Raw genomic sequence first — 11,849 nt, 5'->3', positions numbered from 1 at the left:
TAGATGGGCTACGGAGCGATCACTCGCGCTTTGACTGATCTGTATCCAGGTGTTGATCGACAGTAAATATCCCAGATGAAGTGCGCAGGAACCGAGTCGTGAGTCTGCTAATTTTGGCCGGGACTCGACCACTGGCACGCCCAGAGATGCCTGAACCCCGGCTAAGGCGTCTGCTCGTACTGCAGCTAAAATTGACACTCTTAATAGCTTTCTCGTCGATCGAAACCTCGACTTTGCATTAGGGGATTGACATGGCCAGGTGATTGGCGCTGCTGGGCCGAATACGAAGGAGTGGATTCTGGTGCGTGTTAGTCCCTTGATCATCTCCAGCTGGCTGTATAAGAGAGATAGATCGGATGTGCTTTTTTCCTGAGCATGAAATTCAGCATCATAAAGAGCGACAGATGCAGCGAAGCAGAATCACGTTGTTGAAGCCAACGAGTGGATGGTTATAGATCTAGGGCTGCATTCTGCGACTGGCTTCCCACTCCCACTGTTCCTGGGATGGGGCGATGAACTCGACACGAGCAGTCGAAAATACTGAAAATAGAAACCGTATTCCTCCTCACTATCATTTCCGACCATTCGAGTATCTAAGTTATGTCCTGAGCATCCTTGTAAATTGTTGTCGTGATTCACTGATTAGCTAAGGCGGTTGATGGGTTGATATAGATGACGTCATGAGAGCAATGGCCGACAACACCATCTATCCCAAAGTATACAGCAACGAGCACTGGCATGGGCTGATAGTCAATCCCTGTCGACTGCGGTCTTCTTAGCCATTCAGCTGCTCTCTCTCCTCTTTCCCCGATTCGTACATGTCATGATCCACGTCGACCGGCGGGTATGATCGAGTGGTGACGCCAGCGGGAGGGCGCATCGCCAAAGTTTGTCTGCAATCGCAGATGAAAGAATTGATCGCAAGGATGGGGTTCTCGGTCTTCAGTTCAGAGGTGGTTGTGATACCGACCAGGGTAAGCGTGGCGTGTCACTTATACCGAAGACTGGGAGCGAGCAAGCACAGAAGGATATCGATGTCTAGGATATGGTCCGTATGAATCAAAATCCAGACACTCGAACGCTAAGTCACGATAGCCACACCAAATAGAATCATGACCAGCAGAAGCAAAGCCATTAAACTCCTGTCCTGAACCCTAGTACCAAATCCATGCCCTTCCCCTCCCCCGGAGATGCATGCTGACCGTTGCATACTTTCATCTCTTCCACGTCATTGCTATCCCTGCAGTCTTCGGCCTTCCGCAGCTCCCGACACGCTCTCCGACCGATCCTAAGCTATTGTCTTTTTCGTCTTTCTTTCTTGCCGGAGAGTCTGGCATCTTCCATCTTCCTCCCTGGTCATCTCCGTGCGGTGGTTTCTTCGTTGGAATTTATCGGGTATCTCGTGCTCGCGATATAGACCGGTCTCTTTTTTGCTCGTGGGATATCCATCCACGCCGTCCAGTATGTTTCAGATCGCATCGCGGTCAAAACTTGCACAGTCGAGAACGAAGCTTAGTAGCTAATAATAAGACAGCAACATGGCCGCCATCACCCTCCCCGATATCGAAGCACGGAGCCAGATCCTCAAGCGTAACTGGGCATCAGAAAATCCCGGTCCGATCCTCGTCTTCTGCATCGTCTTCGTCGTGGGTCTCGGCATCCTCTCGCTATTTGCCTATCGTAAATGGATGGCACGAAAGGCCCAGCGGCAGACCTATGAAGTGCAAGAGGTGCACTAAGCGATCGGATGGCGCTTCGGAGGGATTGGAAGAGGAGAGAGCCATAATGGTAAGCATGGGTGAAGATGGTCGAGTGATCGGAGGACACTGCGGTCGTCGTCTTTTATTCCAGCGTCCTGATGGCCGTTGACAATACCCAGATGGATGAGGATGGTGTGGGTGATGGAGGAGTCGATTTTATTGCATTTTTGCGCACGCTTGTTACGTCTTGGAGTTTACGATAAGACTGATAATCATAATGTCAGGAGGAATTTTGACTACCTAGTATATTTGGGTAATACAATACAAGTCAAGCCATCGTGGAATGATGACTCGTTGCTCACTTCCGGCCAGCAGGTAATCGGCCATCGTGGCTTGGAGTATAGATGCTTCTAGATCAGCCTGGAATGTATAGAGATGCAAACCCATCCAATTTACCCATCATCCTGTTTCTACTGTTCTCTGTCTTGTGGACATTATGTGTCCTGATACAATTATATGACCTTGACCGACCACAGCTTTATCAGTGTCTTTGACCCAACCAATATGTATCGATACTCAACTCCAACAGATGATTTCGTCGTGAAATGCAACCAAAGCTGGACACGAACTAGACGATGGTGGCTTGTTTAGTGTCTGTCTCTCGTGTTCGATGGGCTCCACTGCCGGATTGTCCCGAGCACCCGTCGTTTTTCACCCTCTGACTGTGACTTTCTTTCATTCATACCACACATCTGTGTCACCAACATCACAAAATGCCTTCTCTACTCTTTGTCACTTCATTGTGTCTAGCTACGTCCTCCACGGCTGTCGCGTACTGTTATTTCCTGCATCGCTCTCTGGAACATCGCATTGTCCACGGGTCTCAGCACGGGAAGCTTCCGAGCTCCCTCTCCGCCACCATCACCTCTATCCCTCCAGAGGTCTTCACCGATGAATACTACGCCGTACACGACCACGCATCGCGTCGCGTCCCACGGGACCTCCTCCCGAACAAAGACGCAGACGACCTCTTTACCATGCTACTGCGCCGCAACATGACCGCGTTTGCGAAATTCCCCCAGGCCTGGATCCTCCGGCTCGTAGTGCCGCCTGTAGACCGTAAGACATTCAGCGCCTCTCACATCCACTCCCTCAACTTCGACAAAGGGGACCTGGTGTGCGGCGTGTACCGGGTCGAAGAGAGGACTCCCGACAAGGCCGTGTTGGCCATCCTGCTCAAAGGGCCCATCGGCGGACGCCTGGTGATTCGGTATACCGAAGACGGAGAGGAGATCGTGTATCACAGTGAGACGGCGATGTGGACGAAGCGGGAGACTGGACCCCACGGAACAAAGCGGGCCACCATGCCGCTGGAGAAACCCGTGTTGCGCTTCCTGCACGAGATGGCCGCTTGGTGGCTGTTGGATTCAGGCGTGCGGTTTTTGATGGATAGGAAGGAGGGATCCCCGGTATTGGAAGGAACGCGTTAAGGTATTTGCCCATGATGCCTGCGTATTGTGCCTTTATGCTCTTTGTTTGGATGCGTTGACAGATGTGGCACAATCCGTCAAAGAACGTTGCATGGGTGGTTTCTGTATAATGTCTTTGTGCATTATCGGCTGTCTACTGTATCCGCATTGTCGAGACTGCAGCAGTGAATTATATAAACGTGCTCGATAGTCACCAGCAGCAGCTTTCAATTCACTACCATCTTCAGCCCAACTGTGGTATCTGACTGCCTTCAAACGTGAGCCCCCATGTGTCTCTATACCTTCAACCGGTACCCTCGGTGCCGCCACATCGCGACCTTCACCATGGAGGCCTGCGTGGAGTATACTAACGGCTTACAATATGGCGTAGTTGCCCATTGTGACGAGCGAACCCGCCAACAGCGCCTGCCCGACGAGCATCCGACCCTGTGTCTGCAGTGCGAAGACGCCTGGCTCGCTGCGCATTCAACTGACCACCATCACCGACACAGCCGAGGGATCTCACCTCCCAACGCCATGGAGCGCGATGGGTCGGACTGGTTTGTTCCTGCTCGTGCAAGCCCTCTCGAATCGGAGATGGACGCTATATTGCGGGCTGCTAGTCCTTCCAGTGGGGAAGCCGAGAGCCTGACAGAGGAGATGATCCGTCATCACGCTAAGGCTTTCGCGAAGTTCTTCGGAGAGGTGGGATCTGACGATGGCGACGAGCTTTTCAACGCCTTACCCGACGACATCCAAGAAGATCCGGGCTCTCAAGGTAATGCCATTGTTCCCTCGTCAGAATCAGATCTGATCTCTTTTGACGACGCAGAACTTGTTGACGCGCTGCGGAGCGAGGAGACCAGCAACTCCAAGCCATTCGTCGATTGTAGACAGAAGTCCCTCCTAGACACTGACCCGTGCGAGCCCGTTCAGCCCAGCGAAGATTGCTACCCATGCAGCAGCCACGATACAGACAGAGACGGAGAAATGGAGTTTGATGCCACGATGGAAGACAAGGATCCTGATTCGAGCAGATCATCTAAGAGCGATGCTTTCTTCGACATGCAATCTGCTTCCTCCCAGCCGCACGGAACCGACGAGCGTACATCAGTTCAATCCCCACTGTCTGAGGACATTGACATGTCGAAATTTGATCAGGATACCATGGAATGTGATGACATTCAGATTGCGATTTCCATTGCTGAAGACCGCATGGCGATTCTCGAAGCCCAGATTAGGGAGATGGAAATCTTGTTGAGCCGGAAGATTGCTGAACAGGCGAGGGAAGGTAATGCGTCAGTTTGCTCGTTGCTTGTGGCTGGTATTGCTGGCATTGTTGCAAGGCTCCTGTCTGCATTTGGGCTATGTAGGAATGAGGCCGTCCAGGACCCTGATAATACCGGTACTCACACTTTCCCATCTCCAGACGACGACTGGGTGTTTATGGATGCTGACGAGATCGAGCAGGAGATGTGGAGGGCCCAGGCGAAACTGGAGGCCCTCGAGACCCAGGTCACTAATATGCAAAATGCATTTTCTCGCAGGATGTTGGTCCTGCTCGTTGAACGGTTAATTGTTGCTCACCGGTTCTTTGATCGACGACTGTATTGAAAGTGGTGTGTCCGTGGGAGAGTTCTGTTGCCATATTAATTATGCTTTGGGATGCCATGGTTCCTATCCCGGGAATTTGCTTAGAGGTTGTTTGTCGGCTTGTTCACATGAAGATTCCAGATGGTCTAGAATGCAATCCAGTCATTGTGTGGCTTTATTTAGAAATAGGATATGAAGGCATAGTGATGTAGCTCCACTGTAGAACGTAGAACGAGAACGCGGCCACGCGGCCAGGCATGCTTTTCTTAGACATGGTTTCGTCGTTGGTCTATGGCTCCTACTCTTCGCACAATTGCAGTTGTTGAAGAGGCCATTCCAAGATGGATCCAACACCTCAGACCTTTGAACCCGTCGCAAAACACGAGGGGAAATCGCGAGCCGTGATTGAGCTGGTAACCGGCGCAACCGTAACGATATACATCGCATACCGTCTGATACGGCGCCGTAAGCGGCCCTCGTTGAGCATTCCCAACGCAGAGTCCGGGAATGACTTCCAATACATGAATGGTAGCGCGGAGAATGCGCGGTGGGATAGGCTAGCGGCGCGTCGTTTCTTAGTAAGTCTTCGAAGTTTTACAGGTTAGAACAGGCTAACAGAGGCGGATGAATAGTTGGCGACGATTGAAGAGTATCCAAATGCGTTGGAGCAGAGTTGTGCCTTTTGAGGTTTTTGTTTGGAAGTACGGAGTACCGGGGTGTGATAGAATGCCAATGAATTATGTGGAAGTTCTTTAGCCCTGGCTTATGCTGTTTGTGATATCCCTATCGGTGAGTGTTCAGATGTTATATGACAGTGGAGCTGTCGGATTCTGCGATAAACACTGGATGCAGACAGCCAATTTTGCTTCATATCTACACAGTGATTTTATCCAGACGTGTTCTTTTATTATATTTGATATCATTGATCCTGTCCTCATAGACCCCGGGGATACGAAGTACCTCCGTGCGCTAGAGGGGCCCAGAGTCGATAGATATGTTGACCAAGGAGTGAAAGCTGACAGCTACCACTTCAGAAAACCACTCCACTTCAAGACCTCTGATCCATTTTGGAAAATGTAAAGCCCTGGCAATAGATCTGTGACTAGATCTTGATGTAGAAAAACAGGCCAATATCAAAACGGACTCTTCTTTAGTATCCCGTGTCTGTTTAGGCAGGTTCCGTTTCACTTTGATACTGGCGTCTTTCTTAACCCAGAGCCTATTTCTAAAAGTTGAAAATAGGCGAATCAAACTCATGAAGCTGCATTTCATACGTGGCCTGGCTCGGCTGACTCCACTGCTACAGATACTACGACACTTTCCAATCTATATCTTGGCCACTGGGATCCCAGATGCTGCATGACCGGATCCTTCTGCGCAGAGGTTAAAAAGTTGGCTTTGGCTAAACCCGCATTGTCAGTTGAGGATTATTCAGAGAATCTGGAGTGCATTTATGTGGAGCCATGACGCTTCTATTGAAAGGGACGTGGTGTTGAAACTGTCGTCCAGGTGGGCTGGCGACCATATTAGAGCTGTCGGCAGGCCTGACAGCACTCCCGCATAGCAACAGTATTACATGCATTGTGTACGCACTTACATCCTGCCGAATTGATCTGTCCTGAGGAAATATCATACGAAAGACTAAAATATGGATGCTGGATTCGACCCTTCAGTATATAACCCCCGGGAATCAAATTTTCCGCTCAAAGAAAGATTGTATGATGCCCACATTGTTGGCCTCATAGTCCCGAAGCTCGACCGTACCATCATCTTTCAGGAAGGTGTTGGGCTGCACAAATTTCCACCTCGGCTGCGGCTTCGAGACAACAATTTGCCTCCAGATCTCATACTCGTCATGAACCGCACTCAGAGCCTCATAGAAAGGCCGGCATGCGTTGATATCAGCGGTAGAGTGCCAGATATGGATCTTACACAGCATGCGCTCGATCGAGGGTTTGCCGTGGGAGACAATTTTGGAGCGGTCAACGCGAACAAAGAGCTCTTTGGCAACGGGGTCGTGCTCTACCCACATGACACCATCTCCGTCTTGAAGGATGTGTTTGAATATCGCAAAGAGAGCCTGAGACACGGAAAGAGGTTGGAAAAAACGTCAGTTCAAGCGAAGTTTCTCTCAGCGCATCAGTTTCCAAGCTCACCTGGTCGTGGTCACCACCCCAGGCTTGGTCTTCCGCCTTGAAGCTACTAAGCGCGCAAAGGCCCTCCACCCCAATCCGAAGGTATGTATAATATATGACTTCTCAACGTTAGTCATGTAGGCACTTCCGTTGCCCCGTCATCGGGATACTCACGGTCATCTGATGTTGGCTTGCTATTCTGATCATATCCAAACAGGGCGAGAATGTCCTTGTTATCAGCCAGGTAGTTTGCGACTAGGAATGCTCTGCACTCTTCCACTGTCGGTGCCAATTTGCCAAACACACTATTCCATGTTTCCCCCGGTTCATACCAAGTCTGTATGGGATGGCCTGTAATTGGACTGATCGGCCTGTTCTTGTGATCAAAGTTGAAGGTGCCTGGTCCCGTCTCAGCCAGCAGCTTTCCTGTCCCGTGTCCGACAAGTTCATGTATGGCGGTGCCGATGAAGCGTGAGATATGGGCACAGCCCATGTACGCCTCAGCCTCTGAAGGGTGAACATAATAGCATGGACGGCCGGGACTGCTATTGAGACTCATTCGATTGCCGAAAACTAGATTCTTGACACCGTGTCTCTTTCCATCATCGTCGTCCTAAAGTAATGTCAGCCATGATGTCCATCCTTGATTTGATGGAAGACAAGTTTCTCTAAAGCTTACCAAAGTAATGTTCATGGCTTCCCAAACAGTGCTGGAAACAGAGGCGAGTACTGAGATACTGTCAGAGTGGTGTCTCTTTTCCGTTGATCAGTGGTACGCTCACCATGAATTATCGCGAAGTCAGGGACATCCAGTTCACTGGGCTCAAACGGTCCTTTCCCGTTGTTCTCATCAGGTATCGCCCAAGGGAGCGTGCGGATAAGTTCCGGAGACTGCTCAATGAGCAGTCTCATTTTTCTCGTTTCCTCGGGATGAGCGATACCAGCTACAGCTAACCAATCCGCTCTCGCGCCATAGGGATCGCGATAGCCGAAAAGGGAACCCATGCAATGTTCCACTGGAGGAGCTTTGTCTTTAACCCATGTTTTGTGGGCGGAACGGAAGATCTCGTAGTCTCCAGTGCGGAAGCTCTCAATGAGTTGGGAAAGTGCAGTCTTCTGTTCGTCAGTAGCGGCGTATTTGCGTGCCTCACTGAGCTCTACACAAATCTTGGCCATTTCTTTGGTATGATCGCCGCGGGAAAGCAAAACTCGTAACTGACGCTGGCCTCCGATCTTGATGTCCCCAAGAAGCTGGGGTATGGGGTCTTTTTCTACAGAAGCCTGGAGGATTTCAAACACTTCAAAATCATCGGGAGCCGAGGTGTTTCGCTGGTCGAGCTTCCGAAGGCGAGTGTTCTCTGGGGCGACCTTTTTGGTTTCCATTAGCTTGGTGATGTCCTCGATCTCTTCCTTTGTGATCTCCTCCGTTCCAGGGTAGAAGCCGGACTGGCTTGTTTTGTCCGGATACCCAAGTCGACCCGGTTGGGTTGCCATCATCGGTTCAAGGACCTCTTCAAGCTTCGCGGTCGCCTCGGGTGATATGCTCGCCATCTTGAGTAGGGCGTGTTTGGGAACATTCGGGGTGGCTTTCCGGCCTCCATCATCCTGTCACTGCAGCATTAGTAAATCAGGCCATAGCTTGAAAGCTCGCAGGCTGTGGTGGGCACCGACGAAATAGTTACCAAGGCTGGAAAGGAAGGTGCCAGCAAACTCAAGCCATGCATCAAGATCCTCCTGCTCGATGCCAAGATGACGAACAGTGTCCCATCGCCCGTTGCATGCTCTGTGCAGTTCCATCATAAAGTCAAATATTCCCTCTGACTCAGGCGAAGTCTGGCGAAGAACAATCCGACCCCCGTGCCAGCACGCCCGGGCTAAGTGGTGAGCGTAGGCTTTAGAGCGGTTTTCATCCTGAGTATCATCATTGGCGAGGCTATCGAAGACCCCACGAGTCTCTAGCTTGTGCGTAGTCTCGCGGTCTGTTCGGTACTCTGAGACTGGCATGTTGATGCTTAAGTAGAGGTTCGACGATCTCTGCTTGATGCTTCACGAAAGGTAAGGTCCAGGGTCACAGGAATCACAAGTCATCTGGCGGCGAACTGCAGCACCCGATCGAGACATTCAAAAGATCCGAAGCTTGCAATTCGGTGCATGAAGCGGATAGACCTTGAAAATATCAAGTTTGGGTCCGTGTTACTGTAGTGACGTGGCATTCTCAGATTTCTTTCTCTCCCAGAAGCTTTCATTGTCCGGAAAGCACCAATTGAACGACTTTGCGACCAATCACAGTGAACGATAGAGGTCGGCTGCTCGTATTTATCACGTTTGGAAACTCTGGGTGTCTCTTTATTACCTTTCATAGAGGTTTTATCAAATCAGCAAACTCGGGAACTGGAGAGCAAGTCTCAAGACTACCCACAGTAAGATCAAAACACTCAATCCTCGAGTATTGGGGAAAGTACTTATGCAAAATTGCCTCAAGCTCAAGCCAGTAGTGATCTTACGCAACTACTTTATGCATGTTGACTTTTCCACGGTCGATATGGGTGGTGTCCCGCAGAACACAGAAACCGGGGATATCAAGCTTCCAGTCTTCGGGGGTATCAATCGCGGTCACTGTCATGCGACAATGGTCAGGCTTGGTATTCTCTCGGCAAGCACCTTCGACGTGGTCAACTGAAAGTCTACGATAAAAGCTTTCTCGGTGTCCAGGTTCGGGGTCCTGGCTACGTAATGAACGGAAGTCTTCATATCTGATTGTTCTGGGACGGGTACTTCGAGAAGGACTCTGGTTCCTAAGACGAGGAACACAGAGGTAAGACTCATGCGCACCGGAAAGATTACCTTGTATTCCTAACTTGCATTATGGTGACACAGAATACGTTTGGTCTCAGAACAACATGATGAGGCCCTTTTGCCTCATTCTCATGTTGTAGGCCAAAGCCACGGCATCCACCACTGCGCTGCATGATGCCCCGGCCAACCGGTTTCACGGTACCGTGCCTCGGCCCTTATCTCGCTTGGATAATTAATCCGCGCTCCTCTGTATGCCATGCATATACTCCATGTGCTCCTTATCCCTGGTGACGATGGTGCCAATCGCAATGTGAATGTCCGGCGGGCCTCTTGGCGTGTGCCTGGCGCTCATTTCCGCCAGCCAAATAGGGCAACGATGTGAAACAGCCCCCGCCGACTTAGTGCACAAGGCTCCAGACAACTTCCCTTCTTGGTGGATAATTGAGACACCGTCTGCACCCTCAAACGACCATGATAATTCTAGTTGCCAGAGATTGATCACATTAAGCGATGTCATGGTCCCGGAGCTATGGAACCAGATCAAGGTAGTGAATGTGATAGCGCCGATGGTGTATAAAGGGGGCTTTCTTCGTAGGATGCAGAGGTGGAAAAATTCAGACTAAACTCATTCACCAGCAAAATGAAGACTGCGACGTTTTCCACTTTGCTTGCGCTGTCTGCGAGCGCCGTGAACGCTCAGGTGTCGGGCACTGCCTTCGGGTTCGCTGCTGGCACGACTGGCGGTGGTTCCGCGGCCCCGGAAACTCCATCCAGCATTGACGAGTATGTTTGATGATTCTCTTACGGTGGTACGAACGATGCTTACTCTGAAACAGGCTTGTCGAGTGGTTGACTGACGACACGGCGCGGACAATCATGATCGACCGTACGTGGGATTTTACCGGCACGGAGGGCACCACCGATGGTCAGTGCTGCAGCACGCGTACGACTACCTGCGAGGGCGGCACCTCTGCTGGTCAGGCGTGGATCCAGGACACTTGCGATGACGGGACTTGGGTGTCATGCACCTACGACAACGCCGCGAAGAACCCGATCAACGTGGGTTCCAACAAGAGCATTGTCGGTGTCGGTAGCGACGGGGTGCTGAAGGGCAAGGGTCTCCGGATCACCGGCGGCAACAGCAATGTCATCATTCAGAACATCCACATCACAGACTTGAACCCTCAGTACGTCTGGGGAGGCGACGCCATCACGCTTGATGATGCGGACCTGGTGTGGATCGACCACAACAAGATCTCCCTCATCGGCCGGCAGTTCATCGTCAGCGGCTGGGGCAAGGCCGGCCGGGTGACCATCTCGAACAACGAGTTTGACGGCGTTACCGACTGGTCCGCGGGCTGTAATGGCAAGCACTACTGGACGCTGTTGCTCATCGGCGAGCAGGACTTCTACACCTTCTCCGACAACTGGGTGCACGATGTGTCGGGTCGGGCGCCGCACATGGGCACGGACATGACTGAATCTACGATCTTCTTTCATGGCGTCAACAACTACTTCCAGAACATTGGCGGGCATGCGTTCGACATTGATACCAACACGTGGGCGCTGCTGGAGGGCAACTACTTTGAGTCTGTCGACACCCCCTTGACCGAGACGTCGCTGACCAGCGGCGCCCTCATCTACAACGTGCCCACAGTCGACTCAGCCAGCGCCTGCACCAGCCCGCTGGGCTACATCTGCGAATGGAACCGCCTGGCTGGCTCGGGAACGTGGACGGAACGGACTGATGCGGATGTTTTGACGATGGCGTCGCAGTACATCGACTCCTTGATTGATCACATTCCGGTGGCTGATGTGCCTACTACTGTGGTGGCCAACGCTGGAGTTGGGAAGTTGTAGGTTGTGCATCAGGATATGTACATAGTTCACCGTTGTTCTGAATATAGGAGTGTTTATTGGTGTCATTTGGTCAGCTGCTCCCCCAAGTACTTGATTGCATATTTCGTTCTTTGTCCATTTGGCTTCCTATGACAGAAATCATTAAAAGATAGGTTATATTCATGGTTCGTACCGTATCTTACTGTCGAGAGACTGTAGCAGCCATCAGTCATATTGCTTACAATCTCACAAGTATGGAAGACCATAGAAGCAGACTAAACCTAACTTAGATAATACATGCCTAAGGCATCAGTATA

General features: G+C 51.1%; 3 protein-coding genes across 3 annotated transcripts; 2 read left to right on the top strand and 1 right to left on the bottom strand.

Moving 5' to 3' along the window:
- Positions 1–2,473: 2,473 nt before the first annotated feature.
- ATEG_07579 (uncharacterized protein) lies at positions 2,474–4,783 on the top strand (the record flags this gene model as incomplete). Its single annotated transcript, XM_001216200.1, has 3 exons — positions 2,474–3,169; positions 3,381–3,447; positions 3,561–4,783. The coding sequence occupies 3 exons, from the start codon at positions 2,474–2,476 to the stop codon at positions 4,781–4,783; spliced, it is 1,986 nt and encodes a 661-aa protein (XP_001216200.1).
- Positions 4,784–7,030: 2,247 nt separating this feature from the next.
- ATEG_07578 (uncharacterized protein) lies at positions 7,031–8,901 on the bottom strand (the record flags this gene model as incomplete). Its single annotated transcript, XM_001216199.1, has 4 exons — positions 7,031–7,510; positions 7,577–7,626; positions 7,680–8,502; positions 8,569–8,901. 4 exons carry the CDS (start codon positions 8,899–8,901, stop codon positions 7,031–7,033), a joined length of 1,686 nt encoding a protein of 561 aa, XP_001216199.1.
- A 1,432-nt stretch (positions 8,902–10,333) lies between these two features.
- On the top strand, positions 10,334–11,553 carry ATEG_07577 (polysaccharide lyase family 1 protein; the record flags this gene model as incomplete). Its single annotated transcript, XM_001216198.1, has 2 exons — positions 10,334–10,476; positions 10,530–11,553. 2 exons carry the CDS (start codon positions 10,334–10,336, stop codon positions 11,551–11,553), a joined length of 1,167 nt encoding a protein of 388 aa, XP_001216198.1.
- Positions 11,554–11,849: the final 296 nt, after the last annotated feature.

This window comes from Aspergillus terreus, genomic scaffold, assembly GCF_000149615.1.
Source record: "Aspergillus terreus NIH2624 scaffold_11 genomic scaffold, whole genome shotgun sequence".
Lineage (NCBI taxonomy): Eukaryota > Fungi > Ascomycota > Eurotiomycetes > Eurotiales > Aspergillaceae > Aspergillus > Aspergillus terreus.
The sequence above is the reverse complement of the archived record's forward strand: the minus strand, read 5'-3'. Positions and strand labels throughout refer to the sequence as shown.